The sequence below is a fragment of the Chelonia mydas genome, chromosome 8, assembly GCF_015237465.2.
Source record: "Chelonia mydas isolate rCheMyd1 chromosome 8, rCheMyd1.pri.v2, whole genome shotgun sequence".
Lineage (NCBI taxonomy): Eukaryota > Metazoa > Chordata > Testudines > Cheloniidae > Chelonia > Chelonia mydas.
The window spans coordinates 81,820,326-81,838,783 of NC_057854.1; the positions used below are offsets into that span (position 1 = coordinate 81,820,326).

The following is an 18,458-nucleotide window of genomic DNA, read 5'->3' on the forward strand; positions in this document are numbered from 1 at the left end:
GAAATGTCTCAAATTGGGCTCCAAACGTAGTGGATACTTTTGACCATAACCTCTGTGCTTCAAAGCTCCATCTGTAATACGGGGATAATACTATCCCCTCACTTCATAGGGGTATTATGAAGATTAATTAGTATTTGTGAAGCACTCAGATATTACAGTGATGAGTACCATAGAAAAGCCCATGAGGAAATTAATAATACTGCTTTTAGAACAGGGTTTGAATAATGGGACTAAATGAATTCTGGGGCCACACACTGAACTATGAAGGTAACAAAATACCGAATAGCTGCTCATTGAGCACCATCCATTCTGTGCCCTGAATGAGGCAGGGGATTTGTGGAAAAATATAATATGGGCTCACGTAATTAAAGATTTATCATAGTGCATATCCACAACAGGGACAAATTAAGGTTCCAAAGACAACCTTAATTCTGCCATTTCCTAATTTATGAGTGCTTGACTTTGCAACCTTAATAATGTTCTTTTAACCTATTTTTGTGTGTGTGTGTAACTCTCTCACACCCCGCCCCCCATGGACTCCATCCAGGAGACTGTATGCCAATTTGCAGCCTAGACTGAATTTTTATAGCCTTTCCTACCTCCTGGGGAAGAGCACCCAGTCATGGCTGCTACATGAGGCAGGCAGAGCTCTTCCTCTCAGGAGCTGACATGAAATTTTGGGAAAAGAGGGGAAAGAAGCAGCAGTCAGTACCTTTTTCACAAGGAGAGAGGGCAACAGCAGAGCTGCTAAGCTTATTCTGCTAACTCCTCCCCTTCTTGTGAAAAACAGGTCAGTCTGCTCTCTGCTTTGCTTTCCTTTCGTCCCATCTTCTTTGCTCCAACATTAAGCCTAGGAAGGAGAAGAGATGATGGAACCTTAAAATTGTTTGCAAAGCTGTTGTAGGTGTTGTGCACACACTGGAGGTGGACAGGGGAGTTAACCCCCCCATATCTTATTTTAAATCTTTTTCAGGTCTGATCATTTTTGAAATTAACACTAATGCATGTGCAGGAGAGGAAAGGAAAAGGAACAGGACAGAAAGTGACGAGCAAGAGTGTGGGATTAACTTTTCCCCTTAAAGAAAAGACAGCTAAAATAGAAACACTCCTAATATTACTCCAGTTCTAGTAGTTACCACAGGGTTGTTATGTGATCACAAATGGAAGGGGAGGTGATTCAGAAGACAATTTCATGGAATTTATTAGGGATTCAGGACAAATTTGTGTGTGGATAATTGCAAAATTTCATCTCTTTCATTTTTTGTACGTCTATGCCATGATTATTTTCGTGCAATCCTTGAACTCCCCCAGTTCTACATAATATTTCAGGAATTATTGTTAGAGTTCAGAAAGTTCAGAGAACCCTTATCACCCCATTATAAGTATCATCTTAACTAGCCAATTTAAATAGACTCAGACTTTAAGGTCCATGTATTCTTATTCTACAAATATTATTATAACATATTTTTAGGTTCAGAAATCCTGGAACATTGAGAAATACAAATATACCAGAAAAATACTCTTCCTGAGACCCTTTATAAAGATGGGTAAAGTTTGGGGATTGAGCCAAGTGACATGCAATTATACTAAGCCAGATAATGGGGTAAAACTGAATTATGTAGAGATGATGGTCCATTTACTGATCAGTATATTTCTGTTTATTGGGTCTTTGGTGTTTTTTTTACCATCTGGTTGATCATGTTAAGAATGATAAAAGTATAAAGATAGAAGAACTCACCAATATCATTAGCTAGGGAAGAAGGATCAGATGCCCCAAGGGTTGCCTCAAACTCCTCCTGAAGACGATAAGCTCTTTGAAGCAGGGATTCAAGCTTATGAATGAATTCAGCACTAATGATATCCTGCAAGCAAAATTAAATTATACTGTACTTAACAGAAAATCACATTTATTTCTAAACTACTTCTTTTCAAAACTCTAAAAATATTAAGCCTCCAAAGAGTTCACAGTATCCCATTAACTACGCAGTAAAAAAGTTCAGACATTATCAAAGAGCTCAGGCATCCAAAATACTTGCTCTACTGGGTACAGATACACCTTATTAGGTATAAGTAAAATAAAACCAGCATTTAAAACAAAAATCTTTGTAAGATGAATGAAATCATTCCTGATATTTACTGCACTAGTGATGATGAACGCCATGGTGTTTGAGATATGTGTGCATACTTTACTATCAGGCATTTTAGGACAGAAGTTTATGGGCAAGGGGAACAAAGTTTAATTTCATTACATTGTGCATGTTCACCAATTAGTTCTCCCTCCCAGGAGCCGTTTGTACTGAGTCCCTATCCCATCTCAGAGTTTTCCTTTTAACTTCGGGAGGAAGTGACAAATGGGTGCGCTGCAGAGAACTGGTTCAGGGAATGCCAATGGACCTCTGATTGTGTGGTGGTTTGATAATATCCTCCAGGAGGAATGCTAATGGAGCAACAATTGTCTGTATGGCTAAAAACAGGCTAATGCTAGGGGAAAAGGGTGAGGTGGAGGGAAAAAAAAAAAAAAAAGAAAAAGTGCTCCAACTGCAGGTATTCAGAAGAAGTTTCAGCAGCTGCAGTAGAAGCTAAGTTCTGTTACTCAAATATTTTCAGTCATTTGGCTATGCTACAACTATATACTAATATGAGAGAGTATGTAATACTCACTTCTACACTCTCTTCTGCAATGGCATCTCCTGCTCCTAGTTTGATGGAACTACAATTTGCTTCATCTTCAGCCTGTCTGCTACGGAAAGTCAGTGCCTGCTCCCATCGACGTAGTGCCTCTTCAAAAAGCTCCATACCTTCAGTAGATCATGAACACTTCCATTACATCAACAGAAATCCTCTGCATTCTTTTATATATCACTGTCCACAACTAACCACACACAAAATAAGATTATAGTACATGTGGAAATATTGTTTTAATTAAATTACTAGCAATTCCAACGTTATTTCCTTAAGTTCATGACAAGAGGTAATTTATGATTAAAGCAAAGCACACAGGAGTTCAGTAAGAATCTCTCTCCTACTTACTTACAGAATTTTATATTAACTACCAATCTGTTAATGTAACGAACGTATATTGTCAACTTTTCATCTTTTAAAAAAACTGCATGTGTCATAACAGGGAAAGATTTCCTTTTCTAAATTCATTAAAATCAATGCTGGGTGAAATTTTTTGGCTGAACTTTTTTAAGCCAAAAAAATAAAAATGCAGATTTGGTGAGGCTGAAATATTTCATGAATGTACGTTCTTTTTGCCAAACTATGTCAACAATCTGTTTATCGGCTTTAGGTAAAATAAGAATTCATGGATATCTGTATATTGGAGGTACTTTGTCTAGCATAAGTAAAAAGATCAAGTTTTTAGGAGGCCTTGGAAGCATATCATGATAATACTATGAAGGAGTCACTTTACTATAAATCAGGGTAATCTGTTAAAATTTTAAAGCATCTGAAAGTGGCTGGCAAGAACATAGTACTGCACCATACCACATATTATTATAACCTACCCATCAAATATAAATTTTCAGGTGTGGTCACTGGAATATTGACAAGCTTAATATCTTCATCTGCTTTGTCCCAGGAACTGGAATTGGCACAAGCACAACTATGAGAAGAGGTGACACTTTGGACCTAAAAAAGTGAGGTGCATTGTTAAACGAAGGGTACTTTAATAATAATTATTTCCTGGTGCAGTGCACTAAATAGCCCTGATTACAACTAGTTACTGTAACAGATTACATTTCAAAAAATATAACAAAGTATTGGCTCTTTTCAGGCCAAGAGTAATGTTAATTGCTTTTCATGACACCACACTCAAGTATTAACAACGATATAATGGAAGTGTTAATATTCAGTCTCACTGGGAAATTCAAATGCATGATAAAAATTAATCAGTAATAATTACTATAACAAGAATATAATCAGCAATTTGTAATGGTTAGGTTTCAAAACTAAGTTTGACACCTGATTGTAAAACCATATGAAAAACAAGTTTAAAAAATAAATCTTGCTCTCTAGTTTTGTGTTGTATTGGATATTTTACAGCTTCATCAGGCACTATACAGTGAAAAAAATTCCACTCTGATCTTTCTTCACGTTTCTTCTAGGTGGTAATCTCCAGGTACACTCGTTCTAGGGCATGGAATCTTGAGCGGTGCTTGAGGCACTAATACTAGATAACAGCAGGGTGCCACCTGATGGCTCCAGGCAGGTGAAAGGGTAGCGGGAAGGTGCAGGATTCAAACAGGGCCTCATGGAGAGCTCCATAACTTGTCCCTGGAACCTGAACTAACGAGATTCCCTTTGTGTACCAGGCAAAGTGCAGCAGATGCTGCACTTCGAGGGGACATGAGGTTCCCCGAAGACTATACAGGAAGCTCTCTCACGGGGTTGCTCACAGCGAGGACCCAGGGGGCAGGCAGGCAAGGCTTAATGCCTGGATCTTTGGGCATAATAGATGCCCAAAATGATGGGGGAACAAAGGATGGGGAACCCTCCCCTTCCCCCCCGCCCCGATTCCCAACTGACTAACACTAAAAAAATAAAAACTATTTACAATATTTACAGATTCAACAGCAGAATGCTGAAGAGTAGAAAATGGACACAGGAGTTTCCATCCCAATGAGTCCCAGACCACAAGCAGCAGAAAAGGAATTGGAAAGGTGGTCAGTCTGCGCTACCCTTTATGTCTTCATTCGGAAGCACAAGGAGGTGCAGGGTGCAGACCAACTGACATTGCTATTAAAGAATTTCTGGTCCCGGGGGCATGCACACCCACAGTGAATACCCATAGAGATCAGCACTCAGAGAAGAACAAGTCCTCTTCTCACTGCTCCGAGCTACCCAACACCAGGTTGTATGACCTCCTCTGAGCTGTGCTAGCACAAAAAAGTAAAAGACATGTCCAGAGGGAGATATACACAGTAAATGGAGGATTTATGAGAGTTCCTCCTCCACCTTCAAAGCTGTTCTCATGTGGAACTTACCTTGCTCCTACATAAAAGATAAGCTAACCTTCACCATGCATGCATCTTTCTGGCTGTGCAGCCCATACAGCCAGACATTTTCAGCTCAAGAGAATTGTGTGCATTCATGGTAGGCAGTGAAAATTAAAGTTCAGCAGTTTATTCAGTTTACTGTATAACAGATCCTTAAGAATAGCTAATACTTACCGAGGCCAAACTTTGTACTGAACCAGAATATTTACTGAAAAGTCCTCCACTTGCATAAACACAAGACTGAGATCCTTTTTCTTTGGCTGAATTCAAAGAAAGAGTCAAGTTTTGTCTGCTACTGGAACAACTGGAACCTAATAAACAGAGAGACTAATGTTAAAAGCTTCTGTAACCAGAAACATTTATTATATCAGCAAGTGTTCAGCCCTGAATTTTATCTAAATATTCACTGTGTCACATAAGAACTTTAATGACTAATCTTATCTTCCCACTTTGATGTTTACATATAAAAGTATCAAAATACCTGCAAAAATGAGCACATTATTAAAACAATTTGCTCTAAAAGATATCAAAAACACTTCTATCAATAGTCAAGATATATCTTCAGAACTGTTGAAAACTTAACAGTAACTATTAACTCTCAATAAGCTTTCGATTAAAAGATTTTATTTGCAGAGATTATAATTAAAACATTGGCTTTCAGAGCAATGCCTGCCTGAGTTATTATAGGGTTCTAATTTTTGTTTTTACACTTGTCTATTTTTCTGTTTTCTTTGAACACCTTAGAATTACAAACACACAGTTTCCTTATTTCCAAAATTAAAGAAAAATCTGTCTTGAGTTTGATTACATAGTATTTAAGTGTAAGCAGTGTCAGGATGAGCTCCACCCTGACATCTGGTGGTGAGGTGTGGCAAGTTGTGGAAAAAAACTTCAGGGGCCGATCTCATTTGCATAGGCACACCCACCCCGCCTAGACTGAGGCCATAGCTGCCCAAATGGTCACTTTGGCTGCTGTGGGATTCCCAGTGTCTCTGTTATTGGGGCAGGAAGAATAAATTGTTATTACCCTGATTATGGGAACTGTGCTTGGAACTGTACTTGGCCTTTTGTTATGATGGAGGGACTCACCATCAACTAAGTAGCACTTGCTAGGCAAGGGTCATGGGTTCCAAAACTGTGTGAATTGAGAGAGGCTGGGGATAAGTATTAATACTTGGTGGCATGGGCCCCTTAGTGAGGGCCTTACATGCTAATTGCACTTCCTCCTCTCTCCACTGTGGAATATCAGAGCTAATGTTGATTTCATTAGAAGTCTAGTTACAGGCTGCTGAGCTCACTTTGGGCTAATGGTGCACCAGCACTGAGGCTCCCCTACTACAAGCTGAATTCACCAAAGAGCTGAACTGACTAAGAGCTGAAATCACTGAGCATTGTGTTAAGTAGTGGGGGAGCCTGAAGATATATCGTGGAGCAGTTTGCGGGACGGCTGGAGTGCCTTGTGGACAGGCTGGCAGAGCAGTTGGTGGGACGCGGAGCAGTTCGTGGGACAGCGGGAGCTGCTTGTGGGCCGCGGAGCGGAGCTGAGTGAAGGAGTTTGTGGGGCGGCTGGCAGAGCGGAGCGAAGACCTATGGAGCTGTGGGACGGTCAGCTTCAGATCATGTAAGGTGCCTCTTACCCCCGTCCCATCTCCACCCAGGGTGGGAGGTAAAGCTCCGTAGATAAACTTTCGAACTCTGGGGCTGCCCTGACCAGGGACAGAGACTTTTGGGTCATTGGACTTTTGGGACTTTGGGTGATTTGGGGTTGCTGGACTCAAGAACCAAAGGGAAAGGGGCATGCCCCAAATTTGCATGGGTGGGTTTGGTGGGTTTTTTTTTTGCTCATGGGTTGTGTTATGAATCCTGTTGGTGGTGTTTCCCCAACATAATGCCACATTGTTTCTCTCTGTTATTAAGAGGCTTTTTGCTACACTCAGACTATGTGCTTGCGAGAGGGGAAGTATTGCCTCTTGGAGGCGCCCAGCGGGGGTGGTATATATTTGTCCCAGGTCACTGGGTGGGGGCTCGAGCCGGTTTGCATTGCGTTATTGGAATGGATCCCCTAGATATTGAACCCGGCCCTTGTTGCTGCCACCTCTGACGGGCAGAAGGGTTACATAAGGTTTATGTAAGAGAAGAAAAAAGGCTTCTTTGCTTCTCTCATGTACCTTTTTCTGATGCAGCTGTTTTAGTACATTCTAATACAAGATGGCCTGGCTCCCATGGTGACACTTTTGTGTTTTTCTTTCCACGTTTTCTTTTAAAATGACGTGCTAGAAAAATTACAGATACTGCACTCACTGCTGTTACTACAAACAGCTTCTTCAACCCAGGGGAAAGTTTTACCTGAAAAGAAATCATGAGTATGTCATCATTGAAAGTTAACACAAGCTCTGATTCAGGCATGGCTCCTACATCCTTCTCCCGTCCACACACACAACCCTTTCAACTGAGAGCTGTGGTGCTTTCAACCAAAGCTACCTGGAGATAACCCACCAGCTTTGCAATGAAGACAGTCCTTCAATGCCTTCCCACAATTCCCCCTGCGTGCCCAGAAGGATAGTCAAGTTCTTCCACAATTCACTGGGAAAGAATCAGAGTAGCTCAGCTTACTGCTGCACAACGAACCATAGGATATGCCCCCAGATGACTTAATGACACACATGGGTGAGTTACTCCTGGGGGAATTCTGCGTCACTGTACATGCCCAGAATTCATGGTCCCCACAGAAAAATGACTTCTGACACAGAAGTAAAGGGAAGGCGCAAGAGTGATCACATTTCCCTCCCCGGCAGCGAAGGCAGGTTGGTTTGGGCACCCAGAGCAGCCAGTAGAGACTTAAATCATTGTTGGGGTGAAGGGGGGGGATCACTCTGTCCCTCTTGCTCATTATTGCGGCACGGTTGGTGTGGAGGAGCAGGGCTTCAGGGTGTTTCTGAGGTAGGCAGGCATGGGGCAGGCTCTGTCCCCTCAGTCAGAGCGCAATACAGCAGTCTGCTTGCTTAGTGACTTGTTCCCATTGTCTTTGTGAATTCCCCCAGGAATATAAAACAAGGGTAAAAGTTTTAAGGCTCCTTTACATTGCCAGAGTGGTATAAAGGACAGTATGGCCTTACAAATGCTTATGGTGTTTTAGTGATTAGAACTGGTCTAAATTTTTGGACTGAAAAAATGTGCTCCATTAACTGCTTGCTACTGACCTTTCTGGAGATGGTCAGTAGCCAGTATAAATTGTGAGCTTGATTCCCCGGCCCTCACTTGCTCTTCAGTTGCCTACAATGTAACACTGAGCATATGGCTGTATATATTTGTTGACTAATAACCAGAAATAAAGGGTCAAACCTAGCTACATTACTATTAGCCAAAGGGGACTGGGGATTTCCTCCAATGCTCCCCACTGCCATTCTCCATTGTATTGTAGTTTAAATAAATTACCGAAATAATTGAAACCATATTCAATTATACCATAAAAGAGAGATTATATTATGTTATAATATATATGCAGAATTTTGAATTTTTTGGTGCAGAATTCCCCCAGGAGTAGTGAGTGCAGCACCAGTGAAGACACAGTAAGACAGTTGTGGGCTTTGCAATGTGGCTTCTCACACCAGAAGTAGACAATTCTGGGTGCCAGTCACCTCAGTGAAATCTTCACTAAAGATGTACCCCAAGAGCTGGGATCTTTTTAAAGCATTATTAAAATTTTACTGGCTACCTAAGGAATTGACACTGAAACTTTCAGGTAAACATTTTTAAATATCAGTAACCGTCAGATCCCATAGCTACTTTCCAAATTATTTACCCAACAGCTTTAAAAACAAACAAACAAAAAAACCATGAGGAACACCAAATGGACTAACGTTTTTTGGATCAGTATCCCTCCTCTTTCCACAATTTAAGAAACATAATTTATTCCTTTTTTTAGTTTGAAACACATGTGCTTACACTTTGTATTTGGCTAGCAGAGTGATATTTTACTTCTACATTTTTGTCTGGATATAAGCCACTTTCATTTGAAATTTTAACATTAAGTTTTACGGAAAACCTGACGTTATAAATGCACAATAAAGCACAATTCTGCATTGGCAGAGAAATAAACTAGGTGATTAAATATAATAGCCTCAGACTGAGTCTCAGTCTCTAACATCTATGAATTTCTTCTGTGAATCTCTCTATATAATGTGATAAACAGTAAAATTCAGATACCAATAAGAAACACTCTAAATATGCAACAACTGGAATTAAAAATATTAACAAAACTTTCAACATCTGAAGTGGCAAACAGTTCAGGAAAGTAAAGAAAAAAATTTAAATGGAAAATGAGGTGCTAGATCATAAGTAGGGGATTTATGCTGTTTTGGTGGTAGAGAGCAGAAAACAGAAACCCAGCACTTTGGGGCTCCAACAGAGGGTGGGCATAGTGGTTTTACAGCATGCCCCTCCCTCAGAATAAGGGCATGGCTGGAACATCTCAGCTGCCTGGCAATCCTCAGCTGTAGATTGCCTGGAGATATAATTAGCCAAGTGTAATTTAAAGAAACCCTGAGGTTGCAAATTACACTTCAGGTAAGGCCAGCCTTTAGCCAATCACAGGGTAAGACAGCTGGAAAGGGTCTAGAGCCACCTCTGCCCCTCATCCCAACCCTCACAGTGTATCACGGCCAGAGCTGTAGATCTAGTCCAAGATTGAAAACACAAGTTTATATAAACACTAAGGCTGTCAATTAGTTGCAGTTAACTCACGTGATTAAAAAAGTTAATCACGATTAATTGCAGTTTTAATTGCGCTGATAAACAGAATACCAATCGAAATTTGTTAAATATTTTGGATGTTTTTCTACATTTTCAGATACATTGATTTCAATTACAACACAGAATACAAAAGTGTACAGTACTCACTTTATATTATTTTTATTACAAATATTTGCAATGTAAAAATGATAAACAAAAGAAATAGCATTTTTCAATTCACCTCATACAATTACCGTACTGCACGCTCCTTTTCATGAAAGCGCAATTTACAAAGGTAGATTTTTGCTGTTGTTACCTAACTGCACTCAAAAACAAAACAATGTAACACTTTAGAGCCTACAAGTCCACTCAGTCGTACTTCTTCTTCAGCCAATCGCTCAGAGAAACAAGTTTTTTACATTTGCAGGAAATAATGCTGCCCACTTCTTGTTTTCAGTGTCACCTGAAAGTGAGAACGAGCGTTCGCATGGCACTGTTGCAGCCAGTGTTGCAAGATATTTATGTGTCAGATGCACTAAAGATTCATATGTCCCTTCATGCTTCAACCACCATTCCAGAGGACATGCGTCCATGCTGATGATGGGTTCTGCTCAATAATGATCCAAAGCAGTGCAGATGAATGCATATTCATTTTCATCATCTGAGTCAGATGCCACCAGCAGAAGGTTGATTTTCATTTTTGGTGGTTCGAGTTTCCACATCAGAGTATTGCTCTTTTAAGACTTCTGAAAGCATGCTCCACATCCCGTCCCGATCAGATTTTGAAAGGTACTTCAGATTCTTAAACCTTGTGTCGAGTACTGTAGCTAGCTTTAGAAATCTCACATTGGTACTTCTTTGCGTTTTGTCAAATCTGTTGTGAAAGTGTTCTTAAAATGAACAACGTGTGCTGGGTCATCATCCAAGACTGCTATAACATGAAATATATGGCAGAAAGTGGGTAAAACCATGGAGCGGGAGACATACAATTCTCCCTCAAGGACTTCAGTCACAAATTTAATTAACAAATTATTTTTTTAATGAGCATCATCAGCATGAAAGCATGTCCTCTGGAATAGTGACCAAAGCATGAAGGGGCATACGAATGTTTAGCATATCTGACATGTAAATACCTTGCAATGCTGACTACAAAAGTACCATGCCAACATCTGTTCTCACTTTCAGGTGACATTATAAATAAGAAGCGGTCAGCTTTATCTCCCGTAAACGTAAACAAACTTGTTTGTCTGAGCAATTGGCTGAACAAGTAGGAGGACTGAGTGGACTTGTAGGCTCTAAAGTGTTACACTGTTTTATTTTTGAATGCAGTTTTTTTTTGGTACATAATTTATGTAAGTTTAACTTTCATGATAAAGAGATTTCACTACAGTACTTGTATTAGGTGAACTGAAAAATACTCTTATTTGTACAGTGCAAATATTTATAAAAAAATATAAAGTGAGCACGGTATACTTTGTATTTTGTTGTAATTGAAATATATTTGAAAATGTGTAAACCATCCAAAAAATTTATATAAATAGTATTCTATTATCAACAGCACGATTAATCATGATTAATTTTTTATTCGCTTGACAGCCCTAATAAATACTGTTGTCAGAACTAATCTGAAAAGAGAAGCATTAAAAACCCAGCAGGACTGCAAAACAAGATTACAGTGAGCAAATATCAACAGAATATTTAAGAATACACACATGTATTTAAATAAAAAGGCTAGTTGCAATTATTTATAATAATGAATTACATAAGATTCAGGTTTTTTAAAAATTTTAATTAGATATTGTGGGATTTATTTTTCACACAATTGTGCATGCATATATTATGGAACAATTGAACAGACATAAAGGAGAGCTTTAGGATGTAAAATTAATCCTACAGTTGGACACAATATTAATAGAGTGCATTAGCTTGGTGACAACATTGCAGCAACACAGGGTGAGACCAGCGGACTCAGTGCGTTGAGATCTGAGCTGGTTTTACAGGAGAAAGAATGAGTATTTCAGCAGTGACTACTCTCATTTTTTGTAGTAAAACAAGAAAAATAATCTTATTTTGGGTACTAATAAGTATGCAAAGTTATACACCATAAAAATGTTTATAGTTGTATTTCAATACATAATGTATTTAATGAAGCCACTGGTTTTATACACTGAAATTAAATATGAATCAGTGTCTTTACTTTTTAGAAAGATCTGTAGACGGTCCTGACTGTAGACCAGTGGTTCTCAAACTTTTAATTTATAAGGGGGGGGAGGGGTAATACAAAAGCACTTTGTTATATAACACCATTATAAATGCTGGAGGCAAAGCGGGGTTTGGGGTGGAGGCTAACACCTCACGAACCCCCATGCAATAACCACACGATCCCCTGAGGGGTCCCGACCCCCAGTTTGAGAGCCCCTGCTGTAGACCAAGTTTTGATTTCCTGTCAAAGTGGCTGTGTGGATTAAATGGAGAATGAGATCTGGATCCAAATTTATATTTTATTTATTTTACAGACTAGTAGCATTCCACCTTTTTCTACATGGTAGGGCAACAGGACATGGACTTTTCTTCAGCCATAATGCCCTACAAGGGAATTCTGTGCCAAAAAAATAAGAATTCTGTGCATAATATTTTAAAATTCTGCAAATTTCTGCATATTTTATTTGTCAAAATAACACTGTATAATTATGCCAGTTTCAATTATTTTGGTAATTTACTTAAAAATATCTGTTAGCAACAATACAGACAACAAAAAGATTGCCCCCAGGAGTAGAGAGCTAAAGAAATCCATACGACAACCCTGTTTCTCTGCCTCGTTCCCCCCAGAATCTAGCTGCGGGGCCAGACACCTACACCCCCTTCCCCCAGAGACCAGCCATGCCCTCAGCCCAGACACCCATACCCCCTCCCCTTCTGACCCAGACACCTGCACCCTCTTCTCCCAGAGCCCAGCCGTAGGCCCCCTTCAGAGACCTGCGCACCCCCCCCCCCCCCGCCCCCAGCTGCAGGGCTAGACACCCACACCTTCTCCCCCCCACCCCAAGAGCCCAGCAGTGGATCCCCTACTGCCCAGACACCTGCACCCTCTTTCCCAAGAGCCCAGCCTCCCCCCCGGCCCCGACACCTGCACCCCCTCCACCACAGACACCTGCACCCGCTCCCTGCTAGAGCCCAACCATGGCCCTGCCCCCAGCCCAGACACGTGCACCTTCTCCCCGCCAGAGCCCAGCTGTGGGGGCCCCCGACTCAGTCACCCACACCTTCTTCTCCCAGAGCCCAGTCGCAGGGCACCCCCTCCCCTACAGAGCTCAGCCATGCCTTACCCCAGCCCAGACACCTGCACTTCCTCCTGACCGGAGCCCAGCCGTGGGCCCCCCAGCTCAGACACCCACGCCCACTCCCTCCCAGAACCCAGGTCCAGGGCATCCCAAAGTCCTGACACCCACACCCCCTACCCAACAGAGCCATTAGCTAAGATTTTTGGGGATTTTCAGTTATAAGGAGGTACTGAAGATAGAAAACAGGCTGGATGTAAACCAAGAGGCTCTCAACTACAGATCGCCCTTATGTATGTATTACCTACAGTACAACCTCAGAGTTATGAACACTAGAGTTACAAACTGACCAGTTAACCATACATCTCATTTGGAATCGGAAGTATGCAATCATATCAGGCAGCAGCAGCAAAAACAAAAAAAATACTGTACAGTATTAAACGTAAGTTACTAAAAAAAAAAAAAAAGGAAAAGCAGCATTTTTTTCCTGCATAGTGAAGTTTCAAAGCTATACGAAGCCAATGTTCAGTTGTAAACTTTTGAAGAACCATAATATTTTATTCAGAGTTATGAACAACCTCCATTTCTGAGGTGTTTGTAACTCTGAAGTTCTACAGTATTGTAAATGAATCTGATAGTTAATAGCACTCACCTCATTAATCTTTACATTTAGTGTGTCAATTCATTAACACAAGTTCATTAAAAAAAATCTACACTCTAGGAAAACATTTTGAAATGAACCAAATAATACTACTCAAGGATTAATCACGTTTGAACATAAAGAGTGTGATATCTGACTTATCAGCAGAGACCTGTCACAATGAAGGCACATACTAATGCAGAGAGAGCAGCCTCTGCTACTACCAAATATTATGCACAGAATAACTGATTTAAAACAAACATTATAAAAATTAACCAAGAAACATTTTCAGATCTGTCTCTAAAAACAGACCACCACAAATGAGACTACTGAAATATATTAATTACCTGGATGACAGAATAATACCAGGAAAGTGGAAAATCAAATACCCGTAAAGCTGCTGTCCTCAAAGAAAAGTGTGTCTCACTAACAGCTTCTTCCGACATGGCTCCTTCTCTCCCATTACCTCATTAAGTAAAACTACCTCGAAAACATTTTAGTCACACATGGTATCTCAGAGTCTGCCAAATGAAAATTACATGTTAAATTATATATCACAAGCATATACATAGTTTTCTTCTGAAAACTTCCAACAACCTTACATTATAGGATACATATTTATTTTGAGTAACGTTTATATGAAGGGGTGAAACTAGTGTTCTCAGTAGCAACTACCAAGAATAGGGTGAAAAACTGAAATAAAATTAGGCCCAAATACTTTTAACTGCTCTGTGGAGAAAGCTCCCCATATTCAATCATGGGGATCCAAACATGGAACAGCTTGCAAGACAGAGACTTCAGTTCTTTTCTTATGCATAACCCCCATACCGAATTTACTTCTGCAAGTCATGATCTCTGTTTTTTAGGAAACAAAATCTGCTGCTAAAAGAATTTGGAAATCTTAAAATTGAATAATCAGTGACCATAGAGTTAAAGCACTTGAAGTATCTCCTCCCCCCTTTAAGGTATGAATCTCCTACAATCATGCAACGGGGAATAATGTGGCTGCTCAAAGTTGCTGCAGTTTCATTTCTTAAAGGGAATTTCGCTACTTACTCTCAATCAAGCTAGATACAAAGTAAAAAGCAGAAGGGCCACACAGACAGGCTGCAGGGTCAGTTGTAGAGACAGGCCATTTGGTACCTGTCAAGTAGTTCATCATATGGCAGGGGTGACCCTCTGAGCAGCATAAGACAATCTTCAGAAGTTTGAGAGCAAGGATACAACTGCCGGGGCTCAGGGTTTTTGCCCCGCTTCTACTGAGGCCCCCAGACCTGGCAGATGCGCCCAGCAGGGCTGAAGCCCCAAATCCCCACTCCATGCTGGGCAGAAGCTAGAGGTGATGCATCCGGGAAGGGCATAGGCGGGTCACATGACCTCCCAGATTTTTGCCAGGGTTTGCTGGACCCACTCACTCACAGGGTGCTGCCAGGCCTCCTCCCTGCAGGGCAGCTGCTGGAGCTGGAGAGCTGTGGCCATGGGGGAAGGCAGCAGCAAACAGCTGGGAACAGCAGGGGGAAAGCCCCTGCCTCTCTCTGTAGAGCTAAAATAGAAAGGCCTCTCCGTGCAGCTCCCACTGTTTGCCATTGTCTCTCCACAGGGAGCTAACACTTGGGAGTTGCAGGGAGGGGCCATTGAGGATAAGAGAGGAAGCATGCCTGGTGTGACCGGACTCAAGCGGGGGGGGGGGGGGGGGGGGAGAGGAGTTGAACCTTTAAATTGTGCCCCAGCCACCACCAGTTATTTCTGGCAGAAGCCCCCCTGTCCCCACCAGAGGGCAGAAGCCCTGAGCTCCCCCCACCCACACTCTGATAGGCAGAGAATGGGGGTGATATAGGAGGGAATCCACGAGCCACGCTTTAATAGTAAAAAAAAAACTAGGTGTAGCCCAGGAGCTGCAGTTTGGCCACCCCTATCACAGGGTGAAAGGCAGAGAAATTTCTCCCCATCCTAAACTATCCACCTACCCTGCACTCGGTCTCCGTGATGTTCCTGGGGAAGGACCGTCCTTTCCCCTCTCTGCCGGCCCCCCTCCGAGGCGCTGTGAAGAGAGCACCCTTGAGCCCGCCTCCGGCGGCTAGCGCTAGCTAATCTCCGCAGCCTGCCGCTGGGGCGGGAGACACACCTGCCCCGGGGTGCTGAGAGCTGCCTCAGTCTTCCGGGCCGGGGGCTCACAGGGCCCCTCGCTTAGCACCCGTCGTGCCACCGGGACACTCACCGCGCCGTGTACGCGCTGCACGGGTTCGCGCCCCCCGAGAACAGGGCGGGAGCCGCCCTTACCCGGTCAGGAGCAGGACCCGCGCCGAGAAATGGCCGCAGCCAGCTCAGGGGCGAACACGCAGCACCCCCTCACCCCGCCCATGCGCAGACAGAGGCTCGCTCGGTCGCTCTCCCCCCGGCGGTGCCCCACCCAGGCCGCGCTGCAGGCTCCGGCCGACGCCCCAAGTTACCTGCCGGCGGTAAGAACAGCAGCCAGTGCCCTACCCCAGCAGCGCCCTCACCGCACCGCCCGCTGCTAGGAGACTGACAGGAGATCTACTTCCGGTGTCAAAAAAAAAAAAAAAAGAAACACGGGCGGGAGGGAGTCGCCATCTATTTCACATGAGTAATACATTGTAAGAGTCAGTCATCGTCATCTTCGTGCGACCCCCCAGCCCCGCCATCTTTGTGCGGGGCAACGCTGTCCGAATGTGTGCAATACGCCCAGTCCCGCCATCTTTGTGCGGGGCGAAGCGATCCGAATGTGAGCGATACACCCAGCCCAGCCATCTTTGTGCGGGGCGACGCTGTCCGAATGTGTGCGATACACCCAGCCCCGCCATCTTTGTGCGGGGCGACGCTGTCCGAATGTGTGCGAGAGATACAACCAGGCACCGCCATCTTTGTGAGGGGCGCACGTCATCGTTCGGGGCAGACCTGCTGCTACCGCAGGCAGGCGAAGCGGGCAGTAAGAAGCGGAAGGAACCGCCGCTGCGGGCAGCGAGGGACAAGCGAATAGCGGGGTCTGTGTGAGCTGGGCACCGCGAACCAGGTAAGGCCGCCGCGCAGCGAATCCTTGGCCCGGACGCCCCTTCCTGCCCCCTGCGGCAACCTCCGCACGTCGCCTGCCGCCTCGTCTGGGCGCTGGGTCCTCCCTGCGGAGACCTCTCCCTGGGGGCTCCTTCCCTGAGGCGGGCGGGCCCTGCCCCTTGGGCCTGGGCTGTGACACTGCCGCCTCCTCCTCCAATCCCCCGCGCTGCCTCGGGCCCGGCACGGTCCCCCTTCGGACCCGCCCTCCCCCTGCGAGGCCGCCTCCTGCGCCCCCGGTGTCCCGGCCGCTCCTAGGCAGCGGTCATGTGGAGCCTGTTCCCAGTCACGGCCACTCCCCGAGCCGGCGGTGCTGGGGGCTGCTTATTCTGTAACTAACGAGCGGCGCTGCGGGAGCCGGCAGGAGGGAGCGTGGTCGAGAGGCCAGCAGCAGGTGCGGGGCTGGTCGCCGCTATGCAGGTTTGCCCTGGGTTGCGCTGTGTAATGGGCCTGCCCGCGGCTGGTGTCTGGAGGGGTCTGCTCGGCGCTGCTGCCCGCGCAGAGCCGCACGCGTTGCTGCAGCATCAGCCACTGGGCCGCCTGAGCGAAGAGGGGTCTGCGGAGTGTGGGTGCTCTGCTGGTAACAGCTGGCTGAGACCATCAAGTCTCCTTAAGCGGAGTTTCCCTCATTCAATAAAGCTGTCATTTAACAAGCGGGTATGATGTTAATACTTTCGTAGCCCTGAGATTCGGGGTGTGAGGCACATAGACATGTGGCAGTATTTGCTGGGGATTTACATTTATTTTACGGTGGTGATAGCTAAGGAGCATAGAGACAAACTTCAGAAAGAGCTAATCAAATGAAGGGATAGGACAGCATGATTGCCCAGAAAATGAAACCTAGACACATTTCTCTTGTTCCTATAATGCTTGTAAATGTAAGCAGTGCTGTGCAATAGGTAAAATGTGCCAGATACTGCAGTATAATGTATATTGTGAAAATCAGTCTAAACTTCTACGTGATGATGGGCTCCGAGCTAGCAGAATCCTCATAGAATTAGGGTGTACAGTTCCCTATGCTGTGTTAGTGGAATTTTTAATTAAAACAAAAAAGTGAATGAGTTGTTTGGATGTATCAAAATACGATGGAAAATTAAACACAAATGACCTTATACCTAAAGAGTATACTCTCATTTTGAGTGTGGTTTTATTTTGAGTTTCCTTTTATTCAGAGAGCACAGGAATTACAAGAACAAAGAATAGTGAAAATGGTTTGCCTGTAAAAATACTACTTGCCTAGGGTGAGTTTTGCATCTCAGAGCAGGGACAATACTGTATTTTCTTCTGTTCTTCTAAGTGTTATCTCTGAACGTGCTATTGGCAGTTGACAACAATATGGCAGTGTTTCATAATAAGTGTAGAAAAGCAGATTTTGTGTTTGGGCTGTTAAAGCGTTGTCAATATTCTAAGGATAGAATAGATGTATTGATGGGGTTTACATAAAATGAAGTGGTGGGAGATTACTCCTGGGAAGAAGACTGTAAAGCATCTTCAGTCAATTGGTAAATTAAAGGATAAAGTGACATAGAAGCCATGTTCCTTTTGTCACATCTCTTAATGTAGGAACAAAGATGCTCAAAACTCGAAATAAACGTGAAAAGCTATTCTTTGTGTATTTTATAGTCAACATGAAGAAATTACTGCTGTAGGAGATCAAGACACACTGTAACAGGATTTTTGAAAGGACTGGGTAGTTTTGTGAGCATTTATCATATATATACACATACACACACACACAGAGCT

General features: G+C 43.3%; 2 protein-coding genes across 21 annotated transcripts in view; one reads left to right on the top strand and one right to left on the bottom strand.

Annotated features, from left to right (window-relative positions):
- The window catches only part of MIGA1 (mitoguardin 1), a 59,189-nt gene extending 42,945 nt beyond the window's left edge, over positions 1-16,244 (bottom strand). For 2 of the 16 annotated variants that reach the window (XR_005226631.2, XM_037908020.2), the window contains exons 1-7: positions 15,617-15,861; positions 13,997-14,170; positions 7,169-7,346; positions 5,175-5,311; positions 3,510-3,633; positions 2,662-2,798; positions 1,739-1,862 (exon numbers count right to left, since the gene is read on the bottom strand). Coding sequence is in view for 15 of the 16 variants with exons in the window: in XM_037908020.2 (XP_037763948.1) it covers positions 1,739-1,862; positions 2,662-2,798; positions 3,510-3,633; positions 5,175-5,311; positions 7,169-7,346; positions 13,997-14,095 (799 nt within the window). In the remaining variant the exon portion in view is untranslated. Of the gene's footprint in view, positions 1-1,738; positions 1,863-2,661; positions 2,799-3,509; positions 3,634-5,174; positions 5,312-7,168; positions 7,347-13,996; positions 14,171-14,705; positions 15,037-15,068; positions 15,260-15,616; positions 16,056-16,099 lie in introns of those variants that run through there. The other 14 variants (XM_043520823.1, XM_043520819.1, XM_043520822.1 and 11 more) reach the window with 10 other exon arrangements.
- Positions 16,245-16,362: 118 nt separating this feature from the next.
- The window catches only part of USP33 (ubiquitin specific peptidase 33), an 89,268-nt gene continuing 87,172 nt past the window's right edge, over positions 16,363-18,458 (top strand). The window contains exon 1 of one of the 5 annotated variants that reach the window (XM_007062571.4): positions 16,363-16,680. The gene's annotated coding sequence lies outside the window, so the exon portion shown is untranslated. The remainder of the gene's footprint in view (positions 16,681-18,458) is intronic. The other 4 variants (XR_005226630.2, XR_005226629.2, XM_037908012.2 and 1 more) reach the window with 4 other exon arrangements.